Source organism: Colias philodice, chromosome 18, assembly GCF_061535455.1.
Source record: "Colias philodice isolate Cphi_HAF_F1 chromosome 18, ilColPhil1 Martin Lab GWU primary, whole genome shotgun sequence".
Classification (NCBI taxonomy): Eukaryota; Metazoa; Arthropoda; class Insecta; order Lepidoptera; family Pieridae; genus Colias; species Colias philodice.
In genome coordinates this window covers 7,518,469-7,534,986 of record NC_143103.1, presented here as the reverse complement: position 1 = coordinate 7,534,986, position 16,518 = coordinate 7,518,469, and the positions used below count along the sequence as shown (strand labels likewise).

At 34.4% G+C, this 16,518-nt stretch overlaps 1 protein-coding gene across 2 annotated transcripts in view; it reads right to left on the bottom strand.

The window, feature by feature from the left end:
• The window catches only part of LOC149480594 (uncharacterized), a 105,351-nt gene that overhangs the window by 31,036 nt on the left and 57,797 nt on the right, over positions 1-16,518 (bottom strand). For both annotated transcript variants that reach the window (XM_089706973.1, XM_089706972.1), the window contains exon 2: positions 9,876-10,224. In XM_089706973.1, coding sequence (XP_089563099.1) covers positions 9,876-10,224 — 349 coding nt within the window. The remainder of the gene's footprint in view (positions 1-9,875; positions 10,225-16,518) is intronic.

Genomic DNA, 16,518 nt, shown 5'->3' with positions numbered 1-16,518 from the left:
TACTCAATCACGCCTAAACTACTGAACCAATTTGCATGAAAATTGGTATGGAGATATTTTGATACCCGAGAAAGGACATAGGCTACCTTTTATTGCGAAATATATACCACGGGCGAAGCCGGGGCGGACCACTAGTATTATCATAACTCATTTTATTCATTCTTTATGAAGATTGAAAAGATAACGAAAATGTTGGATGGCAAAAAATTGCGGAAAATAAGATCACTCAATTAATGTGTGAATATATTTCACGGTTGTTTCTTCATGGTATGTGTAATTTGCATATTTATACGATGAAATGTGATTTTGGTACCTACTCATAGGACGCTTGCTCCCATAGGACTAAAGGGACGATTATTTTATAGTATAATCCATGTTATGAATTTAGTATAAACTTCTTACTTCCTCATCTGTATACGGGCGTGAAGCTATTTATAATTTACTTGGCGATTAAAGTTTCATCTAGGTATAGTTACCAATATTTTTTTTTGGAATTTGGAGAATTGAAGTGTCTGTTTTTAATACTGAAATAACCGATTTTACTTAATGCATATGGATGGATTCACTGTGCAGTGTGCATATATCAAAATATTAATTTTTACAATTTATGTCTGTCTGTAGGTCAGAAAATTCCCACAGGAACTTTAGGATTAAAAGGAAAAACTAATTTACGCGAGTGAAACCGCGGCACGCAGATAGTCAGTAATATAAAGAGCGAGAAAATACAATTGATTTGACTGTAGGTAGCCGTCGCTGGGAGTCTATCTAGTTTACAATAAAAAAATATATATAAACGCCGTGTTATTCCCGTAGGCTGTATTTCTTCGTTACACGTTCATTTCTATTCGGATTCCTTTATTTGTTTATTCCTACCCCGAGGTGTTTACGAAACAAAGACATGGGATCCAAATGTTTCAGATATTTTATTCCCGCCTCGTTTGGTGAATAATATCTGAATATAATATATTGCTTTACCTGAACTTGAAATATTATTGTAATTTGCTCTTAAATAAACTAATACATATCCTAAACAATATGTATTATAGTAACGCCTCATATTATTTCTTAACTAATATTATAAATGCGAAGCTACTTTATACTAAAATATAAATTAATCATGGTGATTATTAAGGTTTTATCACTTAAATGAAGGAAGGAAAAAGACAAAACACTGAAATGTATACTATTAATTTATTTCAAGTCTATAGGTTAATTAATTATAGCATATTCTGGGTTCATTTAAAATCGTAATTAGTACCTCGATTCCTATTTTCTCAAATGATAAAATTAATTAATTTACTAGCACATTTAGAACACATGCCAATACGATTAGGCATATTGCATTATTATGATAATATTATATCCCACTAGCAGTCCGCCCCGGCTTCGCCCGTGGTACATATTTCGCAATAAAAGGTAGCCTATGTTCTTTCTCAGGGTCTAAAGGTTATCTGTGCCAAATTTCATCAAAATCGCTCCAGTACTTTATGCGTGAAAACCATACATACATACATACAAACAAACCTTTCATCTTAGTAATATTAGTATAGATTAGTATGTTAAGTATTTACAGACACGCTAAATGATTCCAGTTTAGGATAATATTATGTAAATATGGTTTAGGTTAAATTATACTACACTTCCTAGCTTAATTACAATTTAATATGTATGCTTGGTAATTTTGTTTTTGATTCTGTACGAATAAAGAACGATGATTTATATTTTTTTATTATAAAAGAGGACTTGGGTAGAGGATAATTATTGCTAGATGAGATAGTGTATTTTTCTTCTCGATTGTTGATTTTATTTTTATGTGACAATAATTGTTACCTTTGCAGTGTTTCCTGTTTTCGCGACAAAAGTCACTTGACCTATTAATGTAATCTTTATGATAAAACTAGATTTCCGCCCGCGGCTTCGCCCGCGTTTTCAAAGGAAAACCCGCATAGTTCCCGTTCCCGTGGGATTTCCGGGATAAAACCTATCCTATGTGTTAATCCAAGTTACCCTATATATGTGTGCTAAATTTCATTGTAATCGGTTCAGTAGTTTTTACGTGAAAGAGTAACAAACATCCATACATCCATGCATCCATACAAACTTTCGCCTTTATAATAGTACTAGCAATGCCCTGCGGTTTCACCCGCATAGATAGCGATATCGTTACAGTGAAAAGTCTACTATAGGTCGGACTATAGGTTTAATTTTTAATCACATGAAAATCACCTTTACCCCGTCCCGCACTACGGCCTTTTTTTTTGTTTTAGTGGGGAAATCTTTCATAGATACCCACGGCCTCCGGGGGAGGTGCCGTGGGTTATGTCGGATTCCTACCGACCAAAACCCCACTGTGTTCCGTCAAGACGCATATTGGTAGAATTCCTCCGTGACCCCCGCACTACGGCCTGCTCGAACAGTATACCTACTATTTTCTGTAGATTGACACTTTTAAAAATTCGTTATATCTTTTGAATGGAATATCCAATTCTTTTCATTTAAAAAGTAGGTATTTTGCTGGTATTGAAACAGTCTATAATAAAACATCATTTAATGGGATAAGGATTAATATATGTGTATGGATAACATGGTTTGATTACTGTCGGCACTTCTATTTACTTTGAAAACGTAAAAAAGTTGTTGTAGTAACATAACTACTGAAGATGGACATATGGTATCGCGGACTTTCTTGTAGATATTGATCCATTCTATAATACCGTAGAACATTTTTTTGTTCTATCTTCAATAGATTCCGCAGCGCACGCGATGACAGAAGTTTTATTGAGGAATTTTTGACACCTTGGGTTACATTATTGCATTTTTGGTAAGGATCTCTAATTTTTTTGAAAATGCAATATAGCCTATGTTGCTCAGTAAAGATGCAGCTTTCTAATGGTGAAAGAATTTTTGAAATCGGTCCAGTAGTTTATGCGTGAAAACCATACATACATACATACATACATACATACATACTTACAAACTTTTCCTCTTTATAATATTAGTATAGAAGTATAGATTAAGATTAATCAAAGCGGCAGTTCTAATACAAACCGTAGGATTAAAAATATTTGTAGTCAACATTTTAACGTCTTTATATAAGTACTAGCGGTCCGCCCCGGCTTCGCTCGTGGTACATATTTACGTTTTCTCTACATAAGAACAATCCTCGTACTTCAAGGAATATAATAAATAAAGAATTATCGAAATCGGTTCAGCCGTTCTCAAGTTATGCGCTTACCAACACATTTTGGGATTCATTTTTATATTATAGATTAAGAAGAGTATAGGTAGTGATCAAAGAATAATTACCATCGCTTTAATAAGACGATAAGACTCGGTAATTGATCTTGATATGAATACATTTATCTTTTATCTTGTTTCTGTTTTCATGCGGATCGGTAAAATTATGAATACGTCGTATCAAATATGGTTCCGAACAGGATCATGACGAATTGTTAGTGTGTGTTTTTTTTTGACGTGACAACGTCTTATAATTCGATAGAGCCGGCTGCACGCATGAAAAAACATGAGTCATGCGGCGTTACCTCGCTCTGAGGCGTTCCATGTAAGGCTTGAAGTGCAAGCGAGAGCGCGGAACGAGCGACAAAGAAGCACAATCGGCCTTAAGGCGTCGTCACCTTCAACTATCGTCAGTAAACCGACTTTACAGACAACCAATTTTTTTTTAATTTTTATTAAGGCTGCTTTTCCACCATTAATGTGCGAGGATGTGTAGTGAGGAACGTGTTTGTAAAAAACCAATCATATCGCTTCATTTAGTCTGAAGCTTGAAGTTTGAAAATCACCCTAATCCTAGGATCACTCGGTGGTAGAATCACGTAGAATTTTGACAGTCAAACATAAATTTAACTTAAATTCATGTCAAGGTAAATTGCACACGAATAAACAATACGGTGACAGTCATTATGGCCACACTATGGTTATGTATGCTTTGGTAATGTGCATTTTCGAACAGCTATATCAAAATTAAAAAAAGGAAAAAAAGAACAAAGGTAATAATTGATCAGAGAGTTTTCGATAGAAAAGTTTTTAAGCTATTGCATAGCTTCTATCTAATTGCGTAACGCAAAACCTCACGCTCCCCACTCCGACGGGCGCGGAGGTGAGCCTTGAAGGCATAGCATGCAATAGCTTTACCGCGGCAGTCCCCGAGTGCCACACGTCTTTTTTTTATTGTTTTTTATTCCTTCATTCCCTCATGAAGTCATTAAGGAAAAAGACGAACGTTCCAATACACGTATTGTGATGAAACATACTGTGTTCGACAAATCTGCATTGCAGAACGAGCGATATAATCTCATAGTGTTACGTGGGAGGAATATTTTATTATACAACTAGCTCGTCCTGGCGGCTGGCTCTGTCCGTGTTGATCCGGAATTAAAATAAAATATAGCTTACTAGCGACCCGCCCCGGCTTCGCACGGGTGCAATGCTGATACTAAATACACTACAGAAAAATTGTGAACGTTGTATAGGTATAAAAATATAGCGGCCCGCTCCGGCCTCCGGCATCGCACGGGTATAAAATACATAGCCGGGCGGCCGCAAACGCTACGTCCTGCAATTTTTAAATCTGTAATATCTTCGAAAATATTCACTTAAATCATACGGTGTAAAGGGCCATATAGATCTATATTAAATGAACAATGTATCCATGGTATTTAATTGGTTAAGGATTAATGCTGTATTGGTTAAAATCGCTTCGAAAATTAGCCATTATTTGTCGTAAAAAGTAAATGACAAAAAAAAGTTATTGTGGGTTATCCATAAGAGATAGACATATACCATCGCGGACTTTTCTGTAGACCTTTTCAATGTGTATAATACTTAGTACATTATTTTGATAAAACTCGTAGGGTTCAGCCTGCGTTTGCAATGTAAGCGGAATAAATGTAATTTTTTACGACATCACATTAGAAACCTCAAAAATAACAGTACTTCTCCACTACTTAATGGATCTTATTATACATATAAACCTTCCTCTTGAATCACTCTATCTATTAAAAAAAACCGCATCAAAATCCGTTGCGTAGTTTCAAAGATTTAAGCGTACAAAGGGACATAGGGACATAGGGACAGGGAAAGCGACTTTGTTTTATACTATGTAGTGATGATGATGTCACTCAGGAATAATGTAAGTTTTTGTTGGTGAAATAATTTTTTAAATCAGTCCAGTGGTTTCGGTGCCTATTAATTTAAACATATACTAAATTTGATTCTCTTTACCTTATGTTAGTGTAGTCAAGAAGACCACATGTTGTTATAATTAAAACATTAACCAAACCATTTCGTCAAACTGTACATTTTTAATGATTGTTCATTAAAAGGTACAAAAAAGATAAAGGTTAAGTAAACCAAAAATGTCATGAAAATCAAGAATTAAAACCATTTTGTTACAACTAGACACTATAGTGGTTAACCTTTTTCGAGCCCGCTTATGAATTTATGTTAATAGATAGATGTATTTACTAATTGAAAGAACATACCTTTATAAGTAGCCTTAATGAATTGCAAATGCTGGAATTCCTATAAAAATATTATGTGCAATTTACTCGCAAAAGTGCACTTATTAAGGCAACATTGTAACTGTAACCTATCAAAGTAAACGAATTTTGTAGGAAGACTGCTATGATTACCTTATATAAAAATGTATTACAACTGTAGAATTGGGTTAATTATTTGATAAATAAATATAGCTACTTCATTATTCTGGCTTGTTTAATGTCAAAGCTTTTCAAATAACTCAAAGGATTGTGAAATTGGTTCATTAGAGTTCCAGCTAATAGCTGGTCAAGTCAATAATAATTTGTATATTTAGGGGCGAATGTAGGAATTTAATTGACATATTTATTACTAAACATCAGCTACAGCATAATGCAATTTTTATATTAGGTATGTTCAAGTTTTCAAAACTATTGGCATTATTATTCTGCATTTCAATGAAAATTCCATTAGGCGAAAAACACAAGTAATATCTTTTGAAGCTATTGCATAGCTTTTATCTCAGACTTTGAGCGCGGCGACCGAACGAAAAAACCTAACGGCGCAGGCACACGATGCGTTGCGGCGCCGCACCGCAAAGATTTCACCGTGTCAGTGGGCACACGAGCGGTGCGGCGCCGTAACGTTGTTATGTCGCAGCGGCGTCGTAGCAGCGTTGCACAGCGTGTCCTTCCTTGTGACGCAAAACAACTGAGCGGTGCCGCTCCGACGTCGCACCGCATTCACCCCTCCCCGCCTCGTCTTGGTGGTTACAAGTCCGGTGCGGCGCCGGAGCGCATCGTGTGACATGCCACAGATATTTCTATGTAAGACGACGCAGCGACACCGCTCCGGCGCCGCACCGCCGCCGCAACGCATCGTGTGCTTCCGCTCTAACACCCCCACTCCAACCGGCACAGCGATGCGATACTATGCAATCGATAATAGCTTTACCACGGCAGTCCTCGAGTGCCACACGTATTTTTTTTTATTCTCATTTAACATGTACTCAAGCGCGGGCGTCAACTAGTATAAAACTATACGTGATGTCGGTCACTCATCAATAAACAGATAGCCACTTAAGGTGCTTAACTAACAATTTGTATACCGATCGGCGAGAACAAATAACCAATACCGTATACGTACCTTTTTTTTTTTTTTTAAGTGGGGAAATCTTGCATAGATACCCACGGCCTCCGGGGAAGGGGCCGTGGGTTATGTCGGATTCCTACCGACCAAAACCCCACTGTGTTCCGTCAAGCCGCATCAACGACGGGGCCACGGGTATGGTAGAATTCTTCCGTGACACCGTATACGTACCTACTACATTGTGATAGATAGGTAATTATCATTAGTGAGCTCAATCAAGCGTCTGTTTCGCTACTTTGTTGCTTTTAATTTGAATTGATCTGAATAGTGAATTTATGAATTAGATATAAGTACACTACAGCTCTTGTCGAGTTAATAGACTCTTCTTATGCCTTGCCTTGATTGCCTGGGAGAGATCGCTACTAAGTGATAAGGTAAGCCATTTCAAAACAATTTTATGGACAGATTTTCATATACATGTCTAAATGTTTAACGAATTAGGGTGCTTTTCCACCAATAATGTGCGAGGATGTGAATAGTATCGCATTTAACACTATAGTCTGTCCACTATAAGAATTGCTTTTTGACAGCTCGACGGGTGATACCAGAAGTGATGTTCAAAAGATTATCGATTGTGATACCATTTCAATTATAAATTCAAAATATTATCATAAATCGAATCAGGTACGTAAATAATAATTACAACGTAAACGTACTAATAAGATATGTAATAAAAAGACCATATATCTATGCATTGTATGTTAAAACTAAACTAAACTAATATTTTATTATTTATTGGTTTCTATCTTACAATTTGGTTGTCTTTACGTTTAAATTATATAACATAATAGAAGAGTTTTTCTGTATCGGATATATTTTACAGAGTATTTCTAACGATTATTTTAATCTATCGACCCATCATTGAATAATTCTGTGTAGGCATCACTAAGTGGGCGGGACCTGTCCATGAAGTACGATAATTATTTGTATGACATTTTAACATAGACAATACAATTATACATAGGCGTGAAGCTGTCAAAAAGCAAATAATATAATGGACAGAGTATAAACGCTTCCAACTAAATGAAGCGATATGATTGGTTATTTACAAACACATACCTCGCCAGTTCGCTACACGTCCTCGCACATTATTAGTAGAAAAGCACCCTTACATCGTTAAATGTTTGTATGAAATTACATCGTATTGTTACATGAGCAACTTAAATTGGTAACAATAAAAAGTTTCAAATGATACAACTGGGTACAAATGTAACTGTATAGAAGGGAAGTTTGTAATTTCTTGTTGTTTTAAAGTTTGCAAGAATATAAGAAAATATTGATACTATGAACAAACGTTACAATAGTACAGATAAATTCTATAATACTATTGATAATGATTAAAGTAATTAAATAATAAGCAGATGTTGGTGAAATTCGCTTTGCAGATAGATCGGATATCCATACTATAATATTATATTATAAATGCGAAAGTAACTCTGTCTGTCTGTCTGTTACTCAATCACGCCTAAATTACTGAACCAATTTTCATGAAATTTGGTATGGAGATATTTTGATACCCGAGAAAGGACATAGACTACTTTTTATCCCGGGAAAATGACGCAATCCCGGAAATCCCACGGGAACGAGAACTATGCGGGTTTTTCTTTGACTGCGCGGGCGAAGCCGCGGGCGGAAGCCTAGTTATAGTATAATCAAGAAATACAAAACCAACACAATCCTTAATACATTCTGGGAAATTTGAGTGGATATGTTACTAGAGCCACATACCTGCCACTTAATTAAAGGATAATTTACTGTAAGTTCTTTTGTGTTAATAAATAATACACATAAGGCAATAAAACTGTAAACCCAAGTAAGTACCTATATTATACATATTTAAAATATTAACGCAAAGTGAGTCAAGGAAGTACTTTAACATTCCAAGTGAATACACTGAGTCATTAAATGTTTTTCATTTAACATTGCATCGTGCACTTTCAATTAGGGCACTTCATTTGTTAATTTAAGCAATTATTTGAGAGTATCTATACCTATACTTACTAGCAGTTGTAAAGACTGATTTTTACGCTTTGGACTTAACTCTTTTTCTATGTTTTATTATATTATGGTGTTTATAATGAATATAAAAAAAAACGATTCGTTACTAAACTGTTATACTTATGAAGTGTAATTCTAAGATATTAGTATTATTAGTTGAGAGATCTGGCAGAAGCTTCAATAAAATAAACATCCATGGACGAGATTAAAAAACATTCAAAGGATTCAATCCGTGTAAAAAATACTGTGAGTTACGACTTTTCCTATAAAAAATGAACAAATCGATTCAGAAATGATGTCATTAGTTGGAGCCACGCTTCATTGAACATAACAATCGTCAGTGCTTCATTCTCATCGAAGGTACCATGTAAATCGTTCCAGTTCATATAAACATGTTTATAAGTTATAACACTTAAAAAAATAAACAAAATATTTTTAATGTCTTATTTACTATCATGCTGCTTTTATATTTAATTCATGAACAAATTAGCCTTGATTTAAATGTGCAAGTTTTAATTTTGTACAATATGGCTATATTATGGCAAATTCTTATTTTTAATTTAGTTTAACATAATAATTATGTATTAATATGCTGTATTTCGCAAGATATAATAATAATATAATCCAGATTTTTAAGAACAATATTTAACACGCAATAAGTTGTTAATTTAAACACATTACTAATTCAACTAATAGATGAATGCAAAACGCAATAAGGGCATTAACCACCATATTCGCGCGTAAAGTTTGTTTACATAAAATTGGCAACGTCGCACACCAGTCGCTGCGTGGTTATTTATCCATTTGGCAACGTAGCGTAGGAGTGCATTTGCGTTTTTGTTTTTTTTAGAGGCGGCTGATATCCTTGGAAAGCATAGCTTTTGCCACTTACTCGACGGATAAGAATTTCTTGTTTGAAGAAGACATACCGGACCTTTTCAGAATGATTATTATAGATTAGCAGTTATAGTTGTACTGTACCTATGCCTCTCTAAAAGGGCAAATATGAAAGATAAATAAAAATATCTATAGATATGTATTGAAATTATGGAGAAGGTATTAGACAGGAAATATGAGCAGTTGTATATATTGTATATATTGTTGTATAGTTGTTGTTGTTATATGTTGTTGCAGCCTATAGTTGAAATATCTGGTGTTTATTTTACAGATGCAGATTTTAAGTCTATTTTCTATATATATGATGTACCTATATAGAAATATGTACTTACCTGTAAATATTTGATCCTAGTGATGTTCTCCTCGGTGACGGTGAGCGCGCGCCGCTCGCCCAGCTTGTAGGTGTCGTCGTAGTACATGTACTCGGTGAACGTGAGCCCGCTAGTGGTGTACTGCTGCGTGAAGTATATCGATATAGTGCCGTTCGCGATGTCGTGCTCGATGATCCACTTGCACTTGAGCGGCACCGGGAACGGGTTCGGGAAGTTCGGCGTCTGAATCGTCCCCACGGGGCCCTTCAGTCGCCCGCCGCAGGGTACTGACTCTTCTCTGCTTGTCTCGCAATGAACCGACTTTAGGATAAGTGTGATGATGGTTACGCGCAAACAATGCGCAGTGTGCCTGAAACAAATATCATGAAATTAGTAAGTACGCGATTCCGATATTGAGTCATACAGTACCAACCGTAGATATGAAAAATACCTTGCGAAATAAAACTAAAATTATTTTATGTTGGTGTATTGTAAATTGATATGAGTTCTATTACTGTCCATTACAATTGCATACACTTTTTGTTCAATCATTTTAGTCTTAAAATAGGTAGTAGGTGCGTCATAGTAAAAAAATCAATGTACCGTAAGGTTATTTGAATTTTGCAATGTCATAAGAATTAATAGAAGTCTTCCGAACGAATAAGAATGGGTCAATTAAGTGCGCTTGCTTAAATAAAAGAGATTAAGCGTACAAAATATTCACAAAAAGTCAATTTACATTTCGATTCACAGCTCGTTATTATAACCGTTTTGTATTGTTACATTTTTTGTATTTATTCTTCCTAGAGTCATTGTGCTGAAGCTTATAAAAGATATATATTTATAAAATCTACAGGTATAATTTTAGACTGTAAGTTAGTAAGATTATGAAAAAACGTTGTTTTTGGGAATCCAGATTAAAAACTCTTTAAATAAAAAACATGTTCTTTTGAAAATCAAAACTAAAATATTTCATATTTTATGTCAATCAGAAAAAAATCTTCTTCCAACTATGTGTAGACAGATTTCGACTTTTGATTAGATTATCCGGGTTTCATTTGTTCTCAAGTTTATAGATACTGATTAAACTTCTCTATACTAATATATTCTAGAATCGATTCTATGTACGCAACGTTCCAATTGAGGTTTAATCAAGGAGAAACACTTGATTGGCCTCACCACAAAGGGAATGAAATTTCTATGGTCAACATACCGGTAATTTGTGTGGTTATCGGAATCATTTATTTGTTATTGTAAATCTTATAATTAGTTTAGATATATATATTGTATCAAAGATTAAAGAGACGATCTTAATGGAAATTTTCTATTATCAACACAAAATTTGATGAGATTTCCCTTTTGTAATAAGTTACTTATCAATATTATAAGTACGTTAAGTTACAAGAATAAGGTTTAAAAGATAATTCTCTAAAACATACACTTAAAGATGTAAATCTATTGGTTTTGAAATCAAATATCATTTGACCATAAACCAGGGTAAAATTCAATTAACAGACGCCTTATTTATATATAAGTTTTGGTACATGAAAGTTTTGTTTTATAGACAATAGTTTCGTAACCTTTCTTCAAATAAAAGTGCACACGTACTTGCAGATGTTTTTGCGGTGAAAACAGTGAAAGCGGGACCTTAACATGAACTATAAAGCGGTCTCTTGATACAGGATGCTCATAAGACAGCATCCGTCGCGATCGCGTAAGGAAATTGCATTATAATACATTAAAGTTTAACATTGCTCCTCACGTCTGAGAGGAAAATTATATTATGTTAACTTTAAACATCCTCTATCGGAAATATGTATGAAAATATTGTGCATTGTGAGTCTGTTTTGTTTGAGATACAACAAGAATTTAAAGATTAGCGCGAAGGATATGTATTAGTTTATGTGAATACATCTAAAGGTTTGTTTATAAATAAAGTCGACTCTTTCTTTGTAAGTAACGACTGACCTATTAATCTATACTAATATTATAAAGAGGAAAAGTTTGTAAGTATGTATGTATGTATGTATGTATGTATGTATGGTTTTCACGCATAAACTACTGGACCGATTTCAAAAATTCTTTCACCATTAGAAAGCTGCATCTTTACTGAGCAACATAGGCTATATTGCATTTTCAAAAAAATTAGAGATCCTTACCAAAAATACAATAATGTAACCCAAGGTGTAAAAAAATCCTCAATAAAACTTCTGTCATCGCGTGCGCTGCGGAATCTATTGAAGATAGAACAAAAAAATGTTCTACGGTATTACAGAATGGATCAATATCTACAAGAAAGTCCGCGATACCATATGTCCATCTTCAGTAGTTATGTTACTACAACAACTTTTTTACGTTTTCAAAGTAAATAGAAGTGCCGACAGTAATCAAACCATGTTATCCATACACATATATTAATCCTTATCCCATTAAATGATGTTTTATTATAGACTGTTTCAATACCAGCAAAATACTTTTTAAATGAAAAGAATTGGATATTCCATTCAAAAGATATAACGAATTTTTAAAAGTGTCAATCTACAGAAAATAGTAGGTATACTGTTCGAGCAGGCCGTAGTGCGGGGGTCACGGAGGAATTCTACCAATATGCGTCTTGACGGAACACAGTGGGGTTTTGGTCGGTAGGAATCCGACATAACCCACGGCCCCTCCTCCGGAGGCCGTGGGTATCTATGAAAGATTTCCCCACTAAAACAAAAAAAAAAAAGGCCGTAGTGCGGGACGGGGTAAAGGTGATTTTCATGTGATTAAAAATTAAACCTATAGTCCGACCTATAGTAGACTTTTCACTGTAACGATATCGCTATGCGGGTGAAACCGCAGGGCATTGCTAGTAATATTATAAAGAGGAAAGGTTTGTATGTATGTATGTATGGTTTTCACGCATAAACTACTGGACTGATTTTGATGAAATTTGGCACATATAATCTTTAGACCCTGAGAAAGAACATAGGCTACTTTTTATTGCGAAATATGTACCACGGGCGAAGCCGGGGCGGACCGCTAGTACACTATAATCTGACGCAGTAAATCGACGAAGAAAGTAGTTTCACATATATCTCCAAAGGAATACGTACCTGGACTTGTTAAAGAGAATTCGTACCGCAAAGAAAATATTAATTTCACTCTAGAGACTCATTATTTTCACAGCGTCATTTCTAAAAGTGAGTTTCATTCTTGAGAAGGTATTTGCGCTATTTGATGCAGCTGTTGACATAACGTTTGTTCCAGGCTCTGTTTTAACACTACATTTGTTAAAGACGTCAAACACAGGACTGAAAATTTTGCTCAAGGAGAGCTTTGAAGGAGTATTTACGTCACCGATGTCTAATCTTCTAATAGGTATATAAAATTCTCGTGTCGCGGTGTTTGTAGTTAAATTACTTCTAAACGGCTTAATCGGTTTTCGTGAAATTAGAGTAATAAAATAACGTCTTTTTTGCAAAACTCATAAAACTTTGGTAACTCTAAAGAAAGTATAATTACCAATATTATCCAAATGATAATAAGTATAAACATGAGTTCTTCGTGGGTGTTCGAAAGGAAGTCTGTTGAACTTTCACGACAAAATGTCTCAACTCACTCAAGGTACTACGTAGCGAAATTTAGGACAAATAGATGTGAGTTTAAGAAACATTTATTTCGTACATGGTTCTACAGAAATAACCTATAAATAAAAACTTAATACATCTGTCAATGTTCCAAATTATTATGTCTTTGATTGTGTATTTCTAAGCTAATTAAACAATATGAAAACGAATGCATTCGTTTATTTATACATTAGAATGAGAGTGAATGAACCTGCTTGTATAATTGTGCCAATAATTAGCTTCTGCCAACTGCACAATATACTGAATGAGTGAACTACATTGTATTTATTGCAATTTAAATGAAACATGTATTCTTAATACTTCACATAACCATACTACGTCGTCTATCGCGTAGGTGTTTGTACTTTGTAATAACTATATTGTAATGTATATAAAGATTGCCCCTTGTAATGTTTAAGAAGAAGTATGCCCCTTGGTCTTGGATCAAAATATAAATATATTTGGCATAATCATTATCATCTCTTTCTGGAATTGTTAGGGATAGTCGCAAAACCTTCCTGTCGCCTAAACATATATTATTACTTTAATTTATAAATATGTACCTGCTTAATTAACCGGTATTTATGTAATGAAAGATGTTTTTGGAAACCTCTTATGCACTACCAGAGAAGATTGACAGAAGATGAAAGTACTTAAAATATCACCGTAAATAATATCTACTATCTAATAAATCTTCAACTCCAGGAAGTTCTTACAATTTGCAGAATAGATTAGAATATGGATTTAGGTTAAAATTCCATTTCATGTTACTAAATTGCGTTTCCCAGCGTCAAAAGTTATTCCAGGAAAGTTATTCATGACTTCGTACACGCTTGGTTTTATATGAAATAAGACACTAAAGACGAGAGTGATGCAGGGAAACGGAGAAAATCGTGATTATTTAAATGAAATAATTATTTATACTGTCGAAAATATTTGATACGGTGTTACTGAGATTGGGTTATTACGAAATAAGTTCGTTTCATTTTATTAGAAGTATTGAAATCATTACTATGTAATATTTATTTGTTTTCAAGCCTTTGTCACAGTATTGTATTTTATATTTACCTATATTCGCATAAATCTATCATTACACACTTCATGATTTATTCATTAACAGTTCTGTTCGGTATTTACATAAACATCAAACATCGCCATCAGAAAGCTACCTATTTAACTTTTCAGGTGCTCATCATCATCATCATCAATATGTTCACACAGTCAACATATCTTAAGTTTCTAAAACAAAACTCAATTAAACTCCGTTCAACAGCTACTCTTTATATTAAATAAAACCGGCCAAGTGCGAGTCGGGCTCGCGCACAAAGGGTTCCGTAGCAGCAAATATAATAAATTACAGTTAAATCAACCTATCTCAAAAACTATAAGAGATACTTTGATCAAACCAAAAATCGTTGAAAGAGTTAATTAGCATGCATCACCTCTATTTTTTTTAGAATTTTATACCCCGTAGTTATAAAAATAGAGGGGGGGGGACATACTTTTTACGACTTTGAGAGCTGATATCTCAAAAACCGTTCACTTTAAGAAAAATGTTTTTTAGAAAACTTTATATCATTTTAAAAGACCTTTCCATTGATACCCCACACGGGTATGTACATCGAAAAAAAAAATTTCATCCCTCAGTTACATGTATGGGGGGCCCCACCCCCAATTCTTTTTTTTACTATTTAGTGTCATATTTTTGTAGCGGTTCATACAACACATATTCCCATCAAATTTCATCACTGTAGTACTTATAGTTTCCGAGTAAATCGGCTGTGACAGACGGACAGACGGACAGACGGACAGACGGACATGACGAAACTATAAGGGTTCCGTTTTTGCCATTTTGGCTACGGAACCCTAAAAATGCACCAGGTCATAAAAATAAACTACCATAGGTGCTAATAGCATTTAAGCGTTCAATACCTTTGTTTGCTGTGAATATAATTACTACGGAACTGATTGCCAATTTACGATCGACCTCGGCTGCAGCGAGCGTCGGCTGAAATGAATTCGCTTCTCGCACAAAGCTGGATAATTTTTAATTGGTTCCTTATAATTCATTTGGATGCACTGTTATCTTATTAAAGTACTTTGACCAGCGTCTACTGTTATTTATAAAATCTGAAGGTATTCATTACCATGCTATTTACACTTTATAACATAGTTGTTATTACATTTACTATCAGTTTCAACATTCATGGAATATTAACATTAGTCAGCGACCATTATTAATTCCAAAACGGCAATGGAAAAACTGCAACCCTTTCTTTTATCGAAATAGGTTCTACAGCCTATGCATATTTAACGAACCAGTGTGGATAGAAGCTGAAGCTTTTGGAGCAATAGACAATTAGACATGGCTTGAAAGAACTGTTCCGATCTACCTATATAATCTCTAACACCTAGTTTCCTATTATTAAGTTACTACAACCCAGTACATACCATATCATTCATAGATATATAACAAGAAAGGGTCTAAAGAGAAAGGATAAAAATATATTTTAACCCATTGTCTTTCGTCGAGATAATTCCCAAGAATGTGGAAAACAAATTTCATTGAACACAGTGTCAAATTCACAGTCTTTATAAGCTCCGGAATTTAATTCATAAAAATTATACTAGTACCTACCTACTACACATAAAGAGTTTCATAAATTCTAAACACGCATATCCTTACATTTTCCCCATTCACCGTCCTATAAAAATAAGCATCAAATAAATAAAAGGAAAAATAAATTCCATTCAGTTTGCGCGTTTTATAAAATAATTTTTTACATCCTTTGTTATGAAATATGAAACTCGAAGCGCCGTGTTCAGTGTTGGCGATCGGCCATCTCACAAATCATTTTATTCTATTCTTTTACCACATATTTTCAAGTTGAATTATTTAGTGTCTCTTCGAATTTTGTGTGATTTTACGATGCGCGGTTTTATAACTTTAGTACGGGTACGGCTGTATACTGGATAAAAAAACCATGTATAAAATGGATTGCGTTTTTCCTACTTAAAGTGGAAATTTTAAAGAAGCCTTCTTACCTACAATT